General features: G+C 37.9%; 1 protein-coding gene across 4 annotated transcripts; it reads left to right on the top strand.

Annotated features, from left to right (window-relative positions):
• Positions 1-1,411: 1,411 nt before the first annotated feature.
• On the top strand, positions 1,412-21,256 carry LOC122058359 (protein RETARDED ROOT GROWTH-LIKE-like). Of its 4 annotated transcripts, none has more exons than XM_042621013.1 (8): positions 1,412-1,955; positions 2,038-2,149; positions 3,484-3,643; positions 10,142-10,290; positions 10,376-10,527; positions 14,346-14,460; positions 14,579-14,752; positions 20,602-21,256. In XM_042621013.1, exons 1-7 carry the CDS (start codon positions 1,537-1,539, stop codon positions 14,705-14,707), a joined length of 1,236 nt encoding a protein of 411 aa, XP_042476947.1. In that variant the 5' UTR covers positions 1,412-1,536; the 3' UTR covers positions 14,708-14,752; positions 20,602-21,256. The 4 variants fall into 4 exon arrangements, with proteins under 4 accessions (XP_042476947.1, XP_042476948.1, XP_042476946.1 ...); XM_042621014.1 differs by lacking the exon at positions 20,602-21,256 and adding an exon at positions 15,600-15,878; XM_042621012.1 differs by lacking the exon at positions 20,602-21,256 and adding an exon at positions 18,570-18,913 and having other exon boundaries at positions 1,413-1,955.
• The last annotated feature ends 568 nt before the right edge of the window (positions 21,257-21,824 follow it).

Here is a 21,824-nt window from a genome sequence, read left to right as displayed (position 1 = left end):
TTTCTATGAAATCTATCAAAATGATTTAAAAGCGACAGGGTCAACCTAATAAGTTTATCAAGACAAGAGGTACAACCATAACAAAAATACTAACCTCATAGACCATGTGAGCTTCATCAGCATAACAATCTAATTAGTTGTCTATTTTAGTTTCCCCATTCCACATATATATGTTTTGCGGGTTTGTCAATGCCAATGGATTATGAATGTTGTTTTCATATTGGGGTGTGAGATTAGTAAAATCCCCATCACATCATGGCTATGTAAACTAGCATGGTCAATGTTGAACAATCAACACTACCTTGGACTCTTGTTATGGTTAATGATACCCTTGAAAACACCTATAAAATGTCTCAAGGAGTGTTCTCGGAGTGAGAAGACACCAAAAACTAGTTGTTATTCACACCTGATGCAATATGGATGACATATAACAAAATATTGGTGACGTTGGTGATTCATTGGACGACTCTCAACAAACAAAAATCATATGACATTGGCGAAAGATTTTCCAACATTAATTTTGGTTACCGAAAAAAAAAAAAAAAAAAACACACACACACACACACATATAAACGCATTATATCACCTTGCGTGCGGATGAGAAAACAAACCCCCTAAACAATAGAGTACAATGAGCATTTTATTTCCTAAAAACCTATACTTATAATTCTCATTAGATTATTTTAACCCACTTGACTCTTTTCCACAACAAATGCAGGTCTAAATACTTGTCACTACTTTTATTTACTAGAAATAATAATGGGAATATATTAAGTTCAAAACTTATGGGAGAAAAATAAAACCTTTTGAAAAAAGTAATTTGAATTTTGCTTTAAATATATCAGAAAGTCTCTTTAATCACGAAACTTGGAGAGCAGATCAGGTTCACGTACGAGAATGTATGAGAACGACCCCTGGTATGTGAATTTAGAATAAATTTTCTCTCTCTTAATTTAATAGATTCTAAATTCACGAACCAAAGACGTACGAGAACATTTTCATATGTGAACCTGATTTGTTCATCAAAACTTATTCCTATGATTTGAATTAGGAAAGGCACTTTAGATATTCGCTGATAAGGGGTAAAATTAATGATAAATCTGGTTATGAGAGTTCAATCATCAACATAGTCCAAGATGTTCTCCCTCTTAACCATGGGTGACAAAACTCTGAACTAATATTTTTTAATAAAAGTTTCGTTATATTTCCTAAGATATAAGAAAAAAAAAAAAAAGGAAGGTCAACCAGCAAGTGGGGTGTTCATTTTCCCAATTCCTGATCGGCGAATTAAAGAAGCGAGGCAACTCCCGAGGTTGGTTCTTCACTCAATTTTAATACTATTCTGACTATCTGGGCATTCTCTCTCTCATGTATTGACCGAAATGACATCGCTACCCTTAACTCAGGGTCTCAGAGCTTCCTCTCTCTTTCAATATTCCACACCCTTGTTCTTTTTGCCTCGCAAGTTCAGAAAATCTCAGCTGTTCTAATACCGACAGCAGTAGCAAAGAAGAGGTGAAGCTAAAATATGTTAAAATGAAAATGTGGCGAAACCGTTCGATCTACAACCATTTGAGCACGACGATGCTTCGATTATCTCCTCCTCTTTACTCATCAACGGTTTCGGCTCTTGTTAGACAATTCTCCCGCGCAAACCCTTGTCTCGTGTCTCCAGGCTTTCTTCATCGTCTTTCCACTACAAAAACCCTAAATCTCCAGAGAAATGTTATTCCCTTGATACTAAACCCTAGAAATTACAGTTTCAGTTATAACCATGCTGTTTTCTTTACTGTTCGATGCCTCTCATCAACTCCTTCCGCAAGCACATTGGACTGGAACGAACCAGTTTCGTGCTCTGAGATTGGCGATGGATATAACAGCAAAGTAAATGAGGTTGTAAACGTGGGGGAGACGACGCCATCCATTCCTGTTAGAGCTTATTTTTTCTCCACTAGGTTTCGATCTTTTACCTTATCTTGATGTTAATCTTTTACAATGTTATGTTTTTCGTAATAATTTATGGTGCTTTTGATGCAGTGTTGATTTGAGAAGCTTAATTGATCAGAATAAAGCCAATTTTATTCCACCTACTTCTCGTATGACCAATTATGTGGTCCTAAGATTTGGAGTCACTAAATTTGATGCAGATGTGAGTCTTTCGCAACCCCTTAGAAATGTTTTTGTCATTTGAGAACAGTTACCTAAGGAATTACCATTGATTCATGTTGATTCTCTATGAAAATGTCAAAGAGATTTGAATATTGTATTTGACCCTTTTTTATTAACTCAAAATGTCCTGTGCATAAGAAGGACCAGGAAAGATATCGTAATTTCATTACATGGGAGGATGACATACGAATGGTGTTAATGGTATATATGATATCTATAGAGAAAAGAGTTTGATGCATAAAGGAGCAAATTTAGAAGCAAAATTTAGATATGTTGCTGCCTGGTTTGGGAGAAGGAATAGCAAAGAGAGGGCGTGGGGGGTGGGGGTTCAAATGCTAGTGTGTGCTGAAATTTTCAACTGTGGTCATGTTAACATCCCTAACAACACTTTATACCTTAAGCAGCCTTATGAACATTCCAGTAAGCTTTCACGGTTTGCTGGACATATATGTCGCTTATTCATTACCACCATTCACATGTCATCCTCCTTTATTGTGAAAGAAAAGAGCGTGATACTGAATGATGCAAAGGACAGATGTAACACTCTCTGGTTTGGAAAAAGAATATAACAAAGAAAGAGAGGGGGGGGGGATGATCAAACAGTAGTGGTTAGTGGGTGCTCCTTCTGGTTCAAGACCTGGTTTGTGAGAGATCACTTCTATCAGTTAAAGCTTGAAATTTCAATTTTAATCAGAGTTTATTATTGGAATTTTAACCAGTGATTATTTACCCCAATAATAGAAATTTTTATACCTTAAGCAGTTCACTGAACATTTCAATAAGCTAAGAAGAGTTTTTTTCCTTAGACAAACTTAATTCTTCAATTTTCATGACTCTTTCATGTTCAATGCCTCCTCAATTACGTGTATTGGTATTAAAAGCTTATGTCGTGTTGGGCTTTGTTGAAAGTTTTTTCTTAATTTATTGACAAATAGCTGATATATTGGTGTTAAAAGCAGAAAAATGTAAGAAATAAAGATCCACATGCTACTATTTCTTACAAAATTTCATGCTTTCTTTGGCTTGTTGTTATCCGTGTACAGATATCATATCTATGTATTTTTTCCATTACTTTCTGATAGGATTGCTGAATGCTACATTTATGCACGTAATTTCGTTTCACTATTACCTAAAAGTGTATAATATTACAAATTGGCTTCTCATTAATATCCTTGTTCAGAAACAAGATAATAATTTAAGTACAATTTACTTGACTGTGTACCCTGAACCTGCTGATTTTTCCCGTTTCTTCTGAAATGCCTAATTTATTTGCATGCACGTCTTGCTGAACTGAATGTTGAGTACCTATTTCAGGGATCAGAGGCTAGCTTAAGTGGGAGTGACTGCTGTTATATGGTAGTTTTTCAATATGGGTCTATAGTGTTGTTTAATGTACGTGATCATGAGGTTGATGGCTATTTGAAGATTGTAGAAAGACATGCTTCAGGATTGCTTCCAGAAATGAGAAAGGACGGTGAGCTCTTATATTAGATGGTTTAATTAGGTGTGACATTTGAATTTACTTTACATTTATGTTTCTAAGGGCAAGGGAGTGAAGTTCTCTGTGTGATTTTGCATGTCGTCACAGTAGATTAAGTGTGGGGTAACTTGGGTTACAGCTCCTTATGGCATATGTTTTTTTCCTTATACTGCTTTTAGGTTATATCTGGTTATATGTGAAGTAAAATAAAAATTTCAATGGTAAAGTGAAGTAAAATAAAATGTAAAGAAGTTAAAAAAGGGATTTACAATTGGGGTGTTTAGTCGGAATTAGAGTAGATGTAAAGTGATACGAAACCATTGGTCTACAACATAGAGAAGGAAAGACCATAGGAGGTGAATATCATCTTTATAAAAAAAAAAGAAAAAAAGAAGGTGATATTCAAAGCTGTAATGACAATAAAGGAATAAACTTATGAGCCATACTATGAAATTATGGGAGAGAGTAATTGAAACTTGCTTGAGACAAGAACTAATATTTCAGATAACTAAATCAGTTTTGTGCCAGGAAGATCAACAACATAAGCTATTTATTTGCTTAGAAGGTTATGAAAGATTTAGAGAATGTAAGAAGAATTTCCATTTGATCTTTATTGACTAAGAAAAAACTGATGATAGTCTCTATTGAGTTAATTTGGTAAGTGTTGCGAGAAGAAAAGTCTTTCAAGTAAATATGTGGATATAGTTAAATGTATTTATAATAGTTTCATGTCTAGTGTAAGAATTGTGGGGGAGAGGCATGGTAGTGGATTCCTAATTACATCAAGGATTAGCTTTGAGCCTATATTGCAACCTGTTAGTTGTGGGTTCAAAACTTGGAAACAACCTCTTGATTCAGATAAGTCACTAAAAGGTCTTATTTTATGAGAAATAAGCATTGGGTTGGGTTATGTAGGTGTTGGGTTTTCGATCCCATGAGTTTTCTTTGTAATATGTCATTTTGATGGGCCTAAAATATGGGTACAAGGTAGGCATACGGGATTTAGTAAAGTGAGTGTCTTTATTTCTTTATTTTAATTGTTATTAATTGTTTTAACTAGGCTGGATTAGGATTCTATAAGTCCAGTCCTATTTTGAGTTTGTTTCTTTCATTATTTAGTTTCCTAGTCAATTTATGTTACCTTATTAGTTAAAGATTGGGTTAGAAATTTCCTTTTTAGTGTTTGAGTATGTTTTTGACTCTTTTATAAAAGTCTGTAAGGGGCTACGAACTTGTACACGAATTTCATTAATGAGAATTTGGCTGCTGCCTTTTGCTGCTGAGAAAATATGCATGCTATTAGACTCGGTGAGGAGTGAGAAGCTCTGGGATTGGAGGGATTCCAATCAACACCTTTCAATGGGAAACCCGGGTTAATTGTTTACTGTTCTTGTGCACGTTCTCTTGCTGATTTACTGGTTTGGAATTATTGATCTTCTAGTTCTGCCATTATCAAGTAAATCTTGTTCTTAAATTTCTGCAACTAAAATCCTCCTTTCTAGTCATTCATATGCAAGGAGATTGTTGAGATTAAGCAAACCAGCCATTTGATCAAACTGAAATTTTGAGTATACATTTTGGAACCCTAAATTGGAATCCAATTCAAATGTGGGCTTATTCCAATGGTTGCATCTGGAGATAATTTGGTTATTGATTTATTCTCTTTATTAGATATCAACCACTGTTCTGAAACCTGTGATTAGTGAGGGAACAACTTACCTAATTTCTGAACCGTATTTTTATCTGGAAATTAACATTTACCCCTATCGGTTACTCTTCCTGATTTCCCATTTATCTGCTATTTTAATATCTCAGATCCTACACTGTTTATATCTGAATCATCTCTAGAATACTGAATTATTCTTTGTTGATCGATCCTACTCCTATCCTGGTTCTGTTTTGAGTCTTTCATTTACAGTACTACATAACCTCTTGTACGGAGCAGGGGGTAAGGCTGCGTACATTTGCCCTCCAGACCCTACAGTAGCAGGAGCCTTGTGGACTGAGACACTCTTTTATATATTAGTTGACTAGAGACCTTCAAGATCAGAACCCTTGGTAATGTAGATTTAGGGTTGAGTAATCAACCTAGCCCCAAATTTGCAGGATACTTTACTAGAAAAAACCAAATCAAAGCACAAAGGAACTCAACAAACAGATCAGCAAATAAGGACCGAGAATAGAAAAGAAATTAAGCAAATCAATCTCAAATTTTAGGGTTTTCTGTAACCGAATTGAAGACAGGAATCAAGGAGCTGATGAAATAAAGGAACAAGACTGATTTGATGAGGAAAACTATACTAAGATCAGTTGTCAAACATTCAGACCAACTAATGTTAATTGAGTCCAAAAATTATACATAAATCTGGGCAAAACTGAGATCGAGGAGAATAGGGAGATTTCTCATTACAGACCAACCATTGGTCTGATGGAATAAAATTTGGATCAAACCTCACTTTATTTGGGGGTAACACTCGACCAAAAATTTGAGGTCATCAGGTGGCCGGTTAGGTCAAGGGAATGGTAGATTGGGGAACAAGAAACTTTGAAAACACCCAGATAAGAAATAGAAAGTAACAACCTAAAACTGACCTGTGTATCTGAGATTGATTGGAGCTTCAACTGAGACCTTTGAATGGATGAAGAACTATGTAACAAGAAGAATAGAAGATAGAAGGAACCTCTCGGGCTTCTCACCGTAGTGAGTTGATAAGATCACACGCCAATCTCATAATCTTCTCGATGATAAGACATGACCAATTCAGCAGCAACAAGTTTTTTGTTCATCAAAATCGTGGCTCTGCTCCAAGGGAGCCTTGTGTATTGTATTTATTGGTGAAACAAAGAGAGTGGCAAGCCCTCCAATCAGAAAGTCTCAAAATAGAAACTCCCAATCGTTTGCCCAGTCCAAGAGAATCTAAAGATTAGAAACAACTTAAAAGGAAACTAATGACAAAAAGGGAAATTAACTAGTTGCTTATCTTCTAAGAATAAGACAACTATTACAACTTAAATTGACCCATTGGTTCACCCAATTGAAATCGAACCAAACCAAATAAAATAACTAAGACATAAGAATCCAAAACTGTGGGCTAGCTCAGCCCCCTACTCGATAGGCCTTTTCTAGGCATTTTGTTCCTCTTGCCGTATGTCTTCAATTCTGCATCACTTGGTCTTGGTGTATGCTTTTTGCGGATGATATTGTTTTAGTAGATCAAACAAAAGTAGAGATAGATGCAAAGTTGGAATTATGGAGATTTGTCTTGGAATCAAAAGGTTTTAAGATAAGTAGAATAAAAATAAAGTATATAGTGTGTAACTTTAGTAACAATAGCACTGAAAGTGGGATGGTGAAAATTGATGATGAGGAGATACTGTGTAATGTAGAAGTAGGTTACACAAGGCAACAAACTCCCAATATATTACAGCCCAAACCAAATCAAATCTAACCCTCAAATAGACTTGACAGATTACAGAAATAGAAGTAGGAAATAAAAGATCAAGAACCAGAAAATAACACAGATAATTACTTAGAACAACAAAGAACAAATCAGCAGCAAAACCCAATAGCAGAAATCGATCCCCCAGACAGAACTAGACCTACGGCTAGGGTAGAACAAGGGGTACCTGCCATTGGAGATAGGAAGGTCAGGATGGAGTCCAACCTGGATCGCTTAGGGGAGTTAGGGTGCTGAATAAAACCCCAAAAGATCTCTGACAATTGCTGGCTGGCTGTTGGGAAGATCTGCACTTACTTGATTTCAGGTCCTCAAATATGGAAACTGGAAGATTCTTCAAGAAAACAGCAGTAGAACACCTTGAAGGGCCAAGTTTGGATCGAGTGATCCTCTTGGGGTTTAGAACAAAACCCTAGAAGGGTTTCTTGAACAGATTTCAGAACTAGGAGATAGGGCCAATTCGATGGAGCTTGAGAACCCTACCTTCTTGCTGGAACTGATTCCGCTTTATGCCCGCAACAGGTCTGAATAATTCACTCTTAAATCCTCACAGCAATCAATAGCAAAGAACAGAAAATAAAGTAGAAAAGAAGAGAACAATCAAGAGAGATTTGGGTGGGAATGGCTATCTCAGCCTGGGCATCTTACCCACAGCTATCCCAGGTGTTTAGTAGCAAGTAAACTGCAACAATCTTTATTCATTCAAATCTGTCTTGTGTCTACAGCAGCCCCTCTTTAAATAGAGGACTGAAGTTACAATAGTAGCAGTTGGAATCAAATTAGGAGTTGTACTCCCATTAGGAATACTAATAATAGCAGCTAAGACAAATTAGGCAACTAAATAAATATCTACTAGGACTTATTTAGGCTGATTCGATGGCTGCTTGGGCTGGGCTCTCCTCCTGCGATAGTGCAGCCCATGATGTCGATCTACATCACTGTGAAGTTAAGAATTTAGTTACTTAGGTTCAATCATAAGTAAAGAAAGAGAAATAGAGGATGATGTTGCACGATGGGTTAGGTAGGATGGATGAAGTGGAGGGGTGCGTCCAAAATGTTGTGTGGTTGACGTATTCCTTTAAAAATGAACGGAAATTTTTATTAGAGTATAAGACAATTATACCAACAATAATATATGGAGCTAAATGTTGGGCAATGAAGAAACATCATCTAAACAAAGTTAGTGTAGATGAAATGAGGATGTGGAGATGGACGAGTGTTAAAACTAGAAAGGATAAACTAAGGACTGACAAATTAGAGCTAATTTAGGAGTAGCTCCAATGCATGATAAGTTGTGAGAAAGTCATTTGAGGTGGCGTGGACATGGGCAATGGTCCATGGAGGCCTTTGAATGTTCCAGTACAGAGGGGTGATTTGATTCAGATTGAATGAGCTAAAAGAGCCAGGATAGGCCAAGTAATCAATATGGCTTTTTATAGGACTCTAGTACGACTAACTATGATGTATGGGGCAAAAAGTGGTTTGCTTGCTAAAACCTCAAATTTGGCCGTGCGCTTGGTTAGGAGCTTGCTCCCCTACTAATCAAAGGCATCAACCTCAGGAATGGATGCGTAACAACTATAGTTGAAAAAGACTGGTAAAGTTGCTCATCTTTGCCCGTGTTCATATATAGACCATCTATCCAGCTAAATGGCGTAGAGTTTCTTAAAGTTGCTTGCGAGTTGACTAGACCAAATTGTTGGCATTCGTATGAGCAGTAAAGTGGTGTCATATAGATAAGTTATGTGTAGCAGAGATGAGGATGTTAAGATGGATATGTGGCAAAACTAGGAAAGATAAAGTAAGGAATGAACATACTAGAGCTGATTTGGGAGTTGCCCCAATTAGTGATAAGCTTCGAAAGCCATTTGAGGTGGTATGGCTATGTCCAACAGAAGCCTGAGGATGCTTCTGATAAAAAGGAGTGATTTGATTCAGATTGAAGAAGCTAAAAGAACTAGGGGCAGGCCTAAAATTACCATAGAAGAAGTAATGGACATGCTTGTCCCAAGTATGACCTCAGATAGAACTGTTTGGAGGGCAAGGATCCATGTAGCGACCCCATTTAGCTGAGATTTTCCTGATTGCTGGTGTTGTGCTATTTTCCTTTTACTCAGCCTTTTCTTTTTGTGTTTTTGCACGGATCGATTAAGCCGACCCCATTAAGTTGGGAGTCTTGGTACAAGGCTGAGCTTCTTCTTGTTGTTGATTAGAAAAAAAAGGATCCATGTAGCCGAACCCTTTGGTTGAGCTAAGACCTAGTTGAGTTGAGTTAAGTGTGTGTGTGAGTTTGTTACACAATGACTTGCACGATGATTTATGGTAATGATTACAGAGTTTTCCGTTCCATTATTGTTTTTAAGGGGTAAAGATCCCCACGACACTAGGTGAAATCCGAAACTGCAACGCGGGCATCCTCCTCCCCACCCAGATTACTATAGCACACACTTTAAAATTTTTAAATACGCCCTTATTTACAGGTCTCCTGTAATATCCCCCTCTAATGCCTGAAACTGCACACGGGCATTGGAGGGCACTCCCCCTTGTTTTAATTTTACTTTACTTCTGACTAAACAGGGCCTTAATGTTTGGATCTAACAATTAGTCATTCCAACTGATTGTGGCGGCATTCTTTTCTCTATATATCTATATTACCCCCATCATGTGTTGTCATTCATGATCTTAACTAGGAGAAAAACCTGGTATCTGTATTCTTTGCATGTATTTTTAGAACAGTAGTATTATGTATTTATAACTTCTGAGTGAGTTGATCAGCGCATCTTTATGATTTTTTTATCAAGCATTAAAAACTATAATAAATCCTGTTGACTTGTTTTCCAAGAGATCTAGATCTTTTGGATGCTCATGATGTGGATTCTGTGGACCATGATGTAGTTTATATAATATTATCATACTATGGATTTGTTTGAGTTTCTTTCCATTATTATATAACAAGCATGAAGCCCACAGTTTCTGCATTTTGTAAGTGACTATGGGCTTATATTTAATTTGATTTTTATTCTTGAAATTGCAGAGTATGAGGTGAGGGAGAAGCCAACTTTAAACACATGGATGCATGGTGGTTTGGATTATATAATGTTGCAGCATTTGAACATTGATGGAATTCGTACCATTGGTAGTGTGCTTGGTCAAAGTATTGCTCTTGATTACTATGTTCGCCAGGTATTATCCCCTTTTTTTTTTAGTAAACTGGACAAGGCTTTATTCAATTGTTTAAACCTCCCTGTAACCTTGTTCACTCTTTCAGGTTGATGGAATGGTTGCTGAATTTACCGACATTAATCGTGGGATGGAAAAAACTGGCACCTTTACCATGGAGAGGAAAAAACTTTTTCAACTAGTGGGAAAGGCAAATTCAAACCTAGCTGATGTGATTCTTAAACTTGGGCTTTTCGAGAGGTACACTCTGTGGTTCTCTCTGTGGTTCTGGTGTTTTCTAAAAACTTATTATGTGGTGTTTCCGGCTATAGCTGAACTGATCTTGGGGATATTGTTTAAAATTCAAAGGCTATACTGAAGTGTCACTATATGTCATTTTATTGCAAATTCAGAATTTGCTTCGTTACAGACCTCCAACTTTGAATTCCATTTTTCTTGCTTGATGTAGCTTCTCCATAAATATTGGTTGAGTTAGAATCTCTCTTTCTTTTTATATTTTTGGGTTTAGCCTTTTTTTGGATGGATTCTCTATTAATTTCTTAAAAATTGTTGGCTTTCTAGCTATTCTCGCAGATGGTTGTTATCTTTTAATTTGAAAATAATGTTTAATGACATAGAGGCATCTTCACCCCTCTGCAGTCGTATTCTAATATCAAATCAGCAACTTAGATCAGTGAATAACCCAGCAGTAATAATAGAGGGTAACTAATGTAGTTCTGATTTAAAGGTTAATCCAGTACTAAAAACAGAATCAAATCAGAGACATAAAATTCTAGAATTGGGAGAACAACAGATATAACAACATCAGCAGGTCAGATCAGACATGGTGGATGCTCAAAGATCAGCTTCATGAAATCTGTCGAATATAGACAGATTGATCCATCTTGGCCAAGCTTTTCCATGTGAGATGGAGGGGCACAGAAAAAAGGATTGATGCTCGTCAGACCTCTCTTTCTCTTGCCAGGGGCATACTTGGCTCAATGTAACATGAGGAGGGAAATCCTTCATGTCCTATTCATTAATTCATCTATAATGCTGGGGCAAGATGATGTAGTTGAAAAGAACAAGAAGGCCAGCAGCAAACCAGACCATCAACTGGGCCAATAATTAATCATTACGTTTAATTTTGAATGTTCAATGGGTTATATAGGCCATGTTACAATCCACTCATAGTTTCTATTTTTGTAATGTTCTAGATAGTTTCTATTAGTAGAGAGACTTAGGTTGTAAGAGATTCCTCCTACCATACATAAGGTTTCCTATTTTTGTGATTGTTATGGAAGTCATAAAAAAAGAGAGGGGCCCTAAACCTCCCCTATGAATTGACTTGTTGAGAAATTGTTTTTTCCCCTCTTTGGGTCAATTGAAGCTGTACTTGGACTGTGGTAATGTAGTTCGGACCCTGTTGTGGTGATTCAACAGATAGGGATTGGTGGTGATGATATTCCTGCAGGCCTTTGGTGGTGATTCCAGGGTCATATCCCTTCCCTCTTATCTTCTTTCTTCTCTTCTTCTAACTTTTTCTTTGTTTAGATATCTTATTTCCTCCATGCAAATACAAGTTTCCAGTTTCTGTTTTATCTCTTGAGTAGCTATTCTTATCTCTAACCATTATCAATTTTCTCCTCAGTTTCGGATCTGGTTTTGCTGTTGATACTTGATACACCATGCAGTTTAGTCCATCGGCTCCACGTTTTGCTGGCAATTTACTGGCTTGTCTAAGTGCTGTTACAGCATCACTTTCATTCATACTTTCTAGGGAAAGTTACAGCACACCGCCCCTAGAGAATGTCACTATTAGAGAGACACCCCCTGCATAATACCAAATTATGCTCGCACCCCCTACCGTCAGTCTCTGTTAAGTGAAGCTTTGAAATGACGATTTTACCCAAATCCTTTATGCATGCACTCTGTCCACTTGTGCGGGCCACTGCAATTCTGTTGGTGGCGGAGGGGGCATGTTCCTCCTCAAATGGACCAAAGACTTGCTGTGCATCCTCAAAGCAGCAAGACCTTTGCAAGTGATCTTCAAACAGTAACTGATATCCAATAACACCACTTTTGAAAGCGACTCAGCGTGTTTCTCCACTATTCTGTTGGTCACCTCGCTCATTGGAATCTTCAATACCTTCAATTATTTCCCACTGCATTTGCAGAACCCCAAAGGGAAACCCAGAAATAGAAAGAAATCTCAAAAAACAGAAACCGTGATTCCCATCGCATGCTACTTATCTTTCAATTGAATAAATATGAGAGACGATGATGAAAATGATTGGAATACTATCCAGGTGGAATAAGTAAAGACAAGAAAATGAGAAGGAAAGTAGATAATCACCAGTTGGCGACGTAAGAGAAACCGGAGTCGCCAAGCTTGTAATCAGAGAGGAGTCGAACAGTTTCTCTACCACAACAAATGAGGCGGCGAACTAAACAATCGCTAACATCGGCGTTGCTGCACCTGCGGCACCACTGCTCAATATCAATGTCGGTCCAACAGTAAGGACCGGTGATAGCTTCTCGCCATGATTGGCAGACGAGTTGGACCTCCCCAGCCAATTGCTCTGCTGGGATTCGAACGAAAATCAAAGCCAATATCTCCGTGTCCAATCCTTCCCACCATCCCGATCTTCCACAACCATTGTCTTAGAGAGAAAAGGATTTGGGGATGAATGAGATCTTTTTCGATTTGGGGTTAAGGGGTTAAGAGAGGTTATATTAGGTACTTTACTTTTTGGAAGGGTAATTTGGTATTTAGAAAAAAAATATACGAGCTGATATCAGCAGTTAAGGTATATTCTGTAATAGAGATTGACAGTAGTTGGTGCAAGCTTATTAGTATTATGCGGGGGGTGTCTCTCTAGTAGTGGCATTCTCTAGGGGTTGGCACTGTAAATTTCCCTACTTTCTTTAATATTTTTTTTTTTTTTGGGTGAACTAAAAAATGCATTAAAAGAAGGGGGAGGGAGAACATATCCCAAAGGGAGATTACAAACCAATAAGGGTAATCAAATCCCAGAAAGGACAACATCCAAGGCCCGATGGGCTAGAAGACCAAAAAACATGTCACAAATGACATGTCCAATACATCACAAAAGCCCCACATGGGCTGAAGACAAGAGCCAAGAAGCCCAAACAACTCAAACTCCAAAGCCCACATGGGCTGAAAGACGAAAACCAAGGAGCCCAGAACAAAGATGAAGGGCAACTCGGTCAACAGGTAGGGTTCCACTAAGCTCTAATCAACAATCTCAACACATCAACTTCCAAGCCACCAGGACGAGAATCAGAGCACCGCCAGCGAGAGGCAGCCACGGCGGAGGGGGCTGGCCTTGCAGAGGGCCACGGCCTAGCGGAGGAGACAGCGGCGGTGGAGAGGCGACAGCCTTGCAGAGGGCAACGACGAGGCGATTGTCGGCTGAGCATAGATGGCAGCCTTGTGGACTGCTGTCCCTGCAGGTGGCTGGCCAAGTGGGGCAAACTGTCGAACAGCTGGATCCATTCAGATTTTATGATTTATGATTTTACACAAGATCGTCATGTAGTGCTAGCTGATCAGAGGGATCCCCTCATAGGAGGTGGCCATTCTGCTTCAACGCCATCACATGAAAGAGGAAAATGATGACACAAGAGAAAGAAAAGGAAAGTGTAAAGAATGAAAGTGTAAGCAGGGAAAAAAAAACTAGAGCAAGATAATGTGGTTGGTGGTTCTATGGGCATATCTTCCCTTTACCTCATAAGTTCTATTTAGTGGCTTCATGCCTTTTCAAGGCACTTGGCATCAGCGAAGTTGCTGGACTATCAGGGACACATCCCTTGCAATGAAATGGTGCATCATTTCCCTTTGTTTTATAGGTGCATCCTTTTCCTGCTGTTTAAATTTTGAAATTTTTTATAGCGTTGAACGGTGGAAAACATAAATGTCTGACGATATGTTCTAAATTTCCTAATTCCAGACGTGATATTGTTCCAGCTAAGTTAATCAAACATTCGTTTAGTTTCAATATTTTATTGGTTTATGAGTCTTTTTAGCTAATGGATAAACTCTACGGCTTTTGCAGATCAGACATTGCTTGGAAGGATGCTAAGTTTGCTCAAATATGGGAGTTTCTTCGGGATGAGTTTGAATTGACTCAGAGATTTGCAAGCCTTGATTTTAAATTGAAATTTGTGGAGGTATCTTGTGATTTAAGACAATTTTATGCATGCTTCTATTTGATTAGACAGTTCACTATACAAAATATTTTCAAATCACATGGTCATTCTGTTGAAATGATTTGATCTTTCTCTGCAGCATAATATTCGTTTTCTACAAGAAATTCTTCAGAACAGGAAATCGGATTTTCTGGAGTGGCTTATCATCATATTAATAGGTGCTGAGATTCTCATCTCGGTTTATGATATTGCACATAAATCGCTTTAGCCTTTCAAGATGCTTAAATCAAATTGAGTGAGATTCAGATTGAAGGTGAGACTGCTGCATTTTCACCGTGTATTGAAATTTTGCTGCTTTTTGCAGCTTACTGTGCATGTTGTTTTAGGCTTTGGTCAATTATCAGTATCCACTTGTAGACTTTAATGCAGAGAATCTGTTGGTGCTCATGTTTCATTTTTTATCATTGATTCTAAATTTGTAAAAATTTGAGATTTTGTAGAAATTTCCCACCCCTCTAAAGGAGAGGGTCAAAAAGCACTTGTTCTTTACATGAAATTTGCATCGTTTTATCTAAGGAATTCCTTGTTTTTTCTTGTAATTTTTTTTAAAATCTTTTTGGATATTAAAGAAAATGCTCGTGTTACGTAGACTTGGATGTGAGATCATTTCCGTGTAATAAAAATGACTTGACAGATTCCCTCCTCCCACAATCCCCCCCCCCCCAATAGAAAAATAAACTGAACACGTGTCATCCAATTACCCGTCAATATGCATGAATAAAGTTGCAAGTTGTCAAGTTTGGTATTTTTAAAGTGTATCGTGAGGGGGAAGTTTCCCCTTGCTGAGGGGGGGGGGTGTCATCTTGAGTTATAGTGGATTTCTTTTATCTTGTTATTTACTGTTTCTGTAATTAGACATAGATTACCATGAGTCAACTACTTGATATAATAAAGGTGTGAGACTTGACCATGATAGACTATTCTGAATCTATCGTGGTCCTTGTTCTCATTCTCTCTTCTCCATCGTATTGCTCTTCTTCTTCCTCCTCTCTTTTTCTTGTAGGAGCTGGTTTATAGATTTGGTATATTGTCACATAGTATCAAAGATTTTTTAACCAGTTCCTATTTTTCTTTTAATGCTTTTCTTTATGGTGATCTAGAGGAGGTATATATGGAGAGAATGCATCAAAGGTTTGCCGGCTTCACAAGGCTATTTATGGATTGAAATAGTCACCTTGTGCTTGGTTTGACAAATTTAGTGCAGTCATTGGTAGTTATGGGTTCACATATTTCTTTGATCATTCTGTATTTGTTCGTCGACGTTGGTTCAAGGTGGTTATCATGGTTGTATATGTGGATGATATCATTATTTATGGTAATGACTCTTCTGGGATTGAGGATGTCAAGGTGTATTTGCGTCGACATTTTTAGATGAGTGGGTTTGATTGATCAGTTCATGGAAACTCCTAATTAAGCCCACTTAGAGGCTGCTTTTCATATATTGAGGTATCTCAAAGGTGCTCCCGTGAAAGGTTTTGTTTATGAGTTTATCGTGTCATGGTCATACTGATATTATGGATTACTCTAATGTTGACGGGGTTGGTGTTGATGATGATCATAGATTTACTACTGGATATTGTACATTTGTTGGTAGACATCTTGTTACTTGGATGAGTAAGAGCAGACCACAATGGCTTGGTCATGTGTGAAGCCAAGTACAAAGCTTGACTCACATGACAATTGAGATGGTGCGACTAAAATCTCTCATTTAGGAGTTGAGGTTCTTGGCCCATGGAGATGTATTGTGATAATTAAGTTGTGATTTATATTGCCAGTAGTCCAATTTTCTATGAAAGGACTAAATATATTGAGGTTGACTGTCATTTTGTGAGAAATGTTGTTATGCAAATAATGATCTTTACTCCTTTTGTCAACTTAGGCGGTCAACTTGGCGATGTGTTCACTAAGTTGTTGTTTAGGCCTGGATTTCTTAGTGGTTGTTCCAAGCTGGGTATGATAGATATATATATATATATATATATATATTCCAACATGAGAGGGAGTGTTGAAGTGTATTGTGGGGGGAAGTTTCCCCTTGCTGAGTTGTGGGGTAATGTTGGGTTATAGTAGGTTTGCTCTTTACAGTTTTTGTAATTAAACTTTAGAGTTTATACTACTTTGTAATTAGACTTGGACTCTTACAACTATTCAATACTATTAAGGTGTGAGACTTGACCACGATAGATGAATCTGAATCTATCGTGGTCCTTGTTCTTACTCCCTTTTCTCCACCATATTCTTATTCTTCCTGCTCTTTCTTGTTCTCTTGTAGGAGTTGGTTTACAAATTTGGTATATTGTCACATGTACAACAACCTCAACTTATCCCAACTTAATGGGGTTAGTGACATGGATCCGAGCGAAAGGGGGGGGGGAATGAAAGTAAAAGGAAAAGAAGCCCAACACCAACGAATCAAGAGAATCTCAGCTAAATGGGGTTGGCTGCATTGATCCTTGTCCTTCAATCGGCTCTATCTGAGGTGAGGTCATACTGGGGACAAGAACTAGACTATGCATGCCATTTTTCACTACTTCTCCTATGGTCATTTTAGGCCTGCTCCTAGCTTTTTTAGCTCCTTCTATCAGAATCAGATCACTTCTTACCGGGGGCATCCCAAGGCCTCCTTGGATATGGCCATACCACCTCAAACGACTTTCTCACATGAAAATTATCAGTGCTCGTTTTAAATGACCTGATTATCAATCTATCTATATCTATATCTATATATATTAAATTAGATAATATTCCTCAGTTGCAATTGCTCAGTCTATTTGTTTATTTGTCTTTGGAATCCATCGTTAGAATCTATTACTGGCCCAGAAACTGTTCTGAGTTCTAAAATTGTTGTTTTGTATCATTTCTAGACCCCTATATCTCTTCATGACAATGGGTCATAAGAACAGGCTTTTAGCTCCTTTCGGAAATGCTGAGAAACTCACTGTTGGCGGTGGCCAGCAACACCCATCGCTGCTCTCTCTCTCTCTCACTACTGGCTACCACCAGTGATGGCTGGTGCTGCTTTCTCTCCCCCTCCCTCCCTTGGTTCCTGTTGTGATCTCACTCTCCGTCTCACCTCGTTCTCTGCAACTCTCTTCCTACCCCCCATCACCATCAGATTAAACTTTCTTAGGTGAACAAGAACCTTCGGATTAGAATTTCTTATATTTTTGTTTGCTCGTTTTTTCTTTCTTGAGAATCACTTCTCTTTTATCTGAAAATTTGCAGCCAAACCATTTCTCTTTCTGGTTGAGAAACCATTCTAAAACCTCAATCTTAGAAAGAGCAGTGGGTTTCAGAGAATCCATTCCAAAGAGACTAAGTGTAGTAGAAATGGAGTGGTTAAATAGAAATGAGTTCGAAGGGGCAATCCAATTCAAAGTGGCCAGTTTCAATGATTACTTTGTGAGCCTTATGCCCTGTGTTGGGGTGTCCATGGTGGCTGTTGGCTCTTTCGTTATTTTTGAGTTTGTCATACAGTGTTCCATCTCTTTTGGCTGTGTTTTTGTGTGTTGATATATATATTATATTAATTAACAGCTCGAGCTTTTGGGATAAGCGGTTGTAACATGGTAGTGGAGCTAAGAGGTCAGATGCTTAATCCCTAGTAAATGCAATGTGTTGAAGTGACCCTACGGTTTGTGCCCCTTGGTGCCACATAATGGTGTCACGTGCAGAGCCATGTGTGAGAGCCTGCACGTGGGGGGTTGGTGTTGTGTTGAGATACATTGTTACGATTATTTAACAACTTGAGCTTCTGGGATAAGCAGTTGTAACAGGTTTAATGAAGCTCCTTGTTTAACCTTATTTTCCATTTTTACAGATCTCAGTTCTTTCTGTTAATAAAACTTTTTGTTGCTTCCTGTTGAAAAATACTACAAAAATTTACCTCCATAGACAAATGGAGGATGTTGTGCACGGAATTTCAGCTGGGTGGTTGAACTGGAGAGGAGCTTTTCGAGTATTTTGTGATCAATGTATTCCACTAGTGTTAAAAAGAAATTCCATTTTGATAATAATGCTAAAAGGTAAATTTGGTGAGTCAGTTCTCAGACCAGATATGCTTTGTGTAGGTATGATGGGCAAAGAGAGAAACAATATATAATGCAAAAAGAAATAGCTGAGATGAAGATGTTGAGATTGATGAATTTTGGCTATGTGCAATCGAGGTGTTAAAAAGACAGCGAAAGCTTACTGAATTGAGTAGAAGTTTTTAATTATATATTATGTGTAGTATAAGCAGTTTTTTCAAATTTTCAAATTTTATAAGCTTAATTTCATGATAGTAAGAACCTGTTAATGTAGATTAATATGTTTGCTTTTCGTTGTTGTATTAGAATTTTAGTATGGTCACAAGTTGAATTTACATGTAGGATGCCAGTATTTCAAATGACATATACCTTGGATATTCTTTTTATGAGTATGATACTTCGAATAGATTAATCATAATGGGAAAAGGATAAAGATACAACAACACAACAACAACAAAGCCTTATCCCAATTTAATGAGGTCGGCTACATGGAGCCAAGCAAAGAAAAGGATAAAGATACGAACTTATTATTGGTGAAGCATAGTTGTCAATATGCGGAACTTATTATTGGTGAAACAGTAGTAGTCTATAGGAAAACCCCATGGGGATTGACAAATGTGATTGATTGGTTTAGGGAGTTGGTAGTGGAGTGGACTGTTATTTTTCCCTCGAGTACACTGAAATTGTGCACAACTTCAGAAATTAGAGGGAGGAAGAAATTACTGATAAAATCTCATAACCTGAAGAAAAAAGAAGGAAATTACTGGTGAATTCTAGAGTTGGAGTTGAGTTTCCACTGTTTAATGGGAGTTCACTTTCTGGATACTAAAAGAAGTAAAAGAGAATAGTTGTGTATGATGCTTTTAAATGTTCAAAAAGTGAAGTTGCTTGATAGTGAAAGAATGGTTTGTCTTACGAAGTAGTGGCTGATGGACAAGTTTTGGGAATTAATTTGGCACAAGCTACTTATATTGAAGAATGGCTCTGGAGACACAGTTCAAGAGCCATCTGAATTAACGATAGAGATACTAATAAAAGGTTCTTATTTCATTTTGCTGTTGGAAATTAGAAGAGGACCAATTGTGCTATGCAACTTGGGGTGGATGATGAATTCTTCTTGGAGGCCAAGGAGAAGACCTAGTAACACATACTTCTATGATAATCTTAATCTACTCCGATGGTATTCAGTTGGATCTGCTGAGGTTCTTTATCTTTTGATGAGTAATGGGAACCACAAGATCACCTTTCAAATATAAGGCTCTGATGAAGAGTTTCTTGTAATTTGCATGAAAGGGATGAATCTCCAGGTCTAGATGGGTTTGATATTGCATTTTATAGAGAGGGTTGGAATGTTGTCCAAAGTCGTCTTACTGGAATGGTTTCATGGCTTTCATGAGAGGGCTGATGGATCTTGATAAAACAAACCTTTTTTCCATAGGCTTTATTTGTTTAGATGGAAAGAGAATAATGAAACAGGGCAGGCCTCGGCACAATGGTAAGGTTGTTCCATTGTAACCTAGTGGTTGTGGGTTTAAGTTGGGAAACAACCTCTCCACGAAGCGTGGTAAAGCCGTACAGTATGATTCTTCCCTGACCTCCAGTGGTGGGAGTCTTGTGCACTGGGTACACCCTTTTAATGGAAAAGAAAGTGATGAATTCCCCCCTCTTTGTGTTTTTCCAAGAAGTCCATTACTTTACCTATTTTCCTACTGAAATGAGATGAAACTATAAAATTCCCCATTTTTTTTTTTTCAGGATTTTCTGTCCAGCCAAATGACCCATGGAAAGTAAAGTTTCCTTTGTTTTATATACATCACTTACCCTCACTTTATATGCATTTCCTTTTCCATCTTCTCCATCATTTTTTTTGGGGGGGGGGGGTTTGTGATGATGATTCTAAAGAAGGTAGACTTGGCAGTCTAATTGCTGATTTGTACAAGATACCTACTAATTTGCTCTCAAAGGCTTAAACAGTTTATGAATGATGGCAGTTTGTTTTTGTTCTTTTTCTTCTTTTTTTTTGGGACCTCTGTGTATTGTAGACACATTTTTTATGCTGTATTGGTAACTGCAGGTGTATGGACCCAGATAGTTGAACCAAGAGGTGCATGCAAAATATGCAAGCTGGACTTAGAGAAGGCACACAACCATGATTTTAGGTATCGGTGTCTGGTCGGCCATATCGTACCAGTAAGGCTGAGACTAATCCTGATACCTGACCGATCTGGGATTGTATCAGTATCAGGGGTAAAATCATCAAAATAGCCTAATTTTTATGAAAAAGAGGGGTGATATTGACTTATCCAGACCGATACAGCCGATCCCGGATTGGGATTGTATCGGTATCAGCCAAGGCCGACACCAAGAACTAAATCCTCGCGTACATCTAACTGGAATGGGGTGTTTCGAATGAGGAGATGAGGGTGGGCTTTGGTGATAATGGAGGAAATGGATGGAATGAGGTGTTTCCCTCTCCCCACAGAGTATTTCCTTGTCCACCCTGTGTTCAATCTTCTTGTTTCTGGTGCTGGTGGTGGTCACTAACATATAGTTATGCAAGGCTTAAGCTGGGTTTGTATAGAGGTTCTGGGCCTGATGGAGTGTTTTTTTTCTCTCTCCATTTTCCAGATATTTATACTGAATTGGTCTAACCAAAGACTTGCTTATAGCAAAACTCGATTAGTTGATAGACAATTGTGAATTATAAAATCTTGGGAAATTTTCTTGGACACTATGGCCAGGTTGCTCGACAACCACAAAGTTTGAAAAGTTATTTGAACTACCCTTGCATATTAGATTTACTGCAATTAGCTCTTGTCCGTGAATCAGTCACCGTTTAGTGATGATGTCATGAATAGAAAAAATCCTAAATATCCAAACTAAACTACCTTTTAAAGGAATAGAGCTTTATATATTTTTCCCCTCCTTTACAACCAAACACCTTTAATAAAGTTGTGTTTTTTGGTAAAACAACCTTAATAAAAGCAAAAGAGAGAAAAGAGTAACATCATTGAGACTCCATTAACAACCCTGCGATCAATTTCTCTAAGAAGTAGAGACAAAGAGGGTCCCTTCAATTCCCTTTGATAACTCATCATTGCATTGCGGCAATTCTAGAAAATTTTTGAGAAATCTAATTCCAGGCTTAGGGGCAGTTCCAAGGCGGGTTCAGGTTGTCAGGGGCAAATTTACGCCCCTGCTCCTAGGTATTGGTATGGTTCTCCACATATGCTCGTGAACACCTACAATTCTCTAATAAGACTGAAAATTGACACATGAGCAAGTCACCTAGGAATC

This window comes from Macadamia integrifolia, chromosome 12 (assembly GCF_013358625.1).
Source record: "Macadamia integrifolia cultivar HAES 741 chromosome 12, SCU_Mint_v3, whole genome shotgun sequence".
Taxonomy (NCBI): Eukaryota; Viridiplantae; Streptophyta; class Magnoliopsida; order Proteales; family Proteaceae; genus Macadamia; species Macadamia integrifolia.
This window is presented reverse-complemented; position numbering and strand designations above follow the sequence as displayed.

Coding starts and splice junctions, on each gene's coding strand:
- LOC122058359 (XM_042621013.1), top strand. CDS start 1,537: ATGAAAATGTGGCGAAACCGTTCGATCTACAACCATTTGAGCACGACG. Junction 1,956..2,037: donor GCTTATTTTTTCTCCACTAG/GTTTCGATCTTT, acceptor CTTTTGATGCAG/TGTTGATTTGAGAAGCTTAA. Junction 10,528..14,345: donor AAACTTGGGCTTTTCGAGAG/GTACACTCTGTG, acceptor CGGCTTTTGCAG/ATCAGACATTGCTTGGAAGG.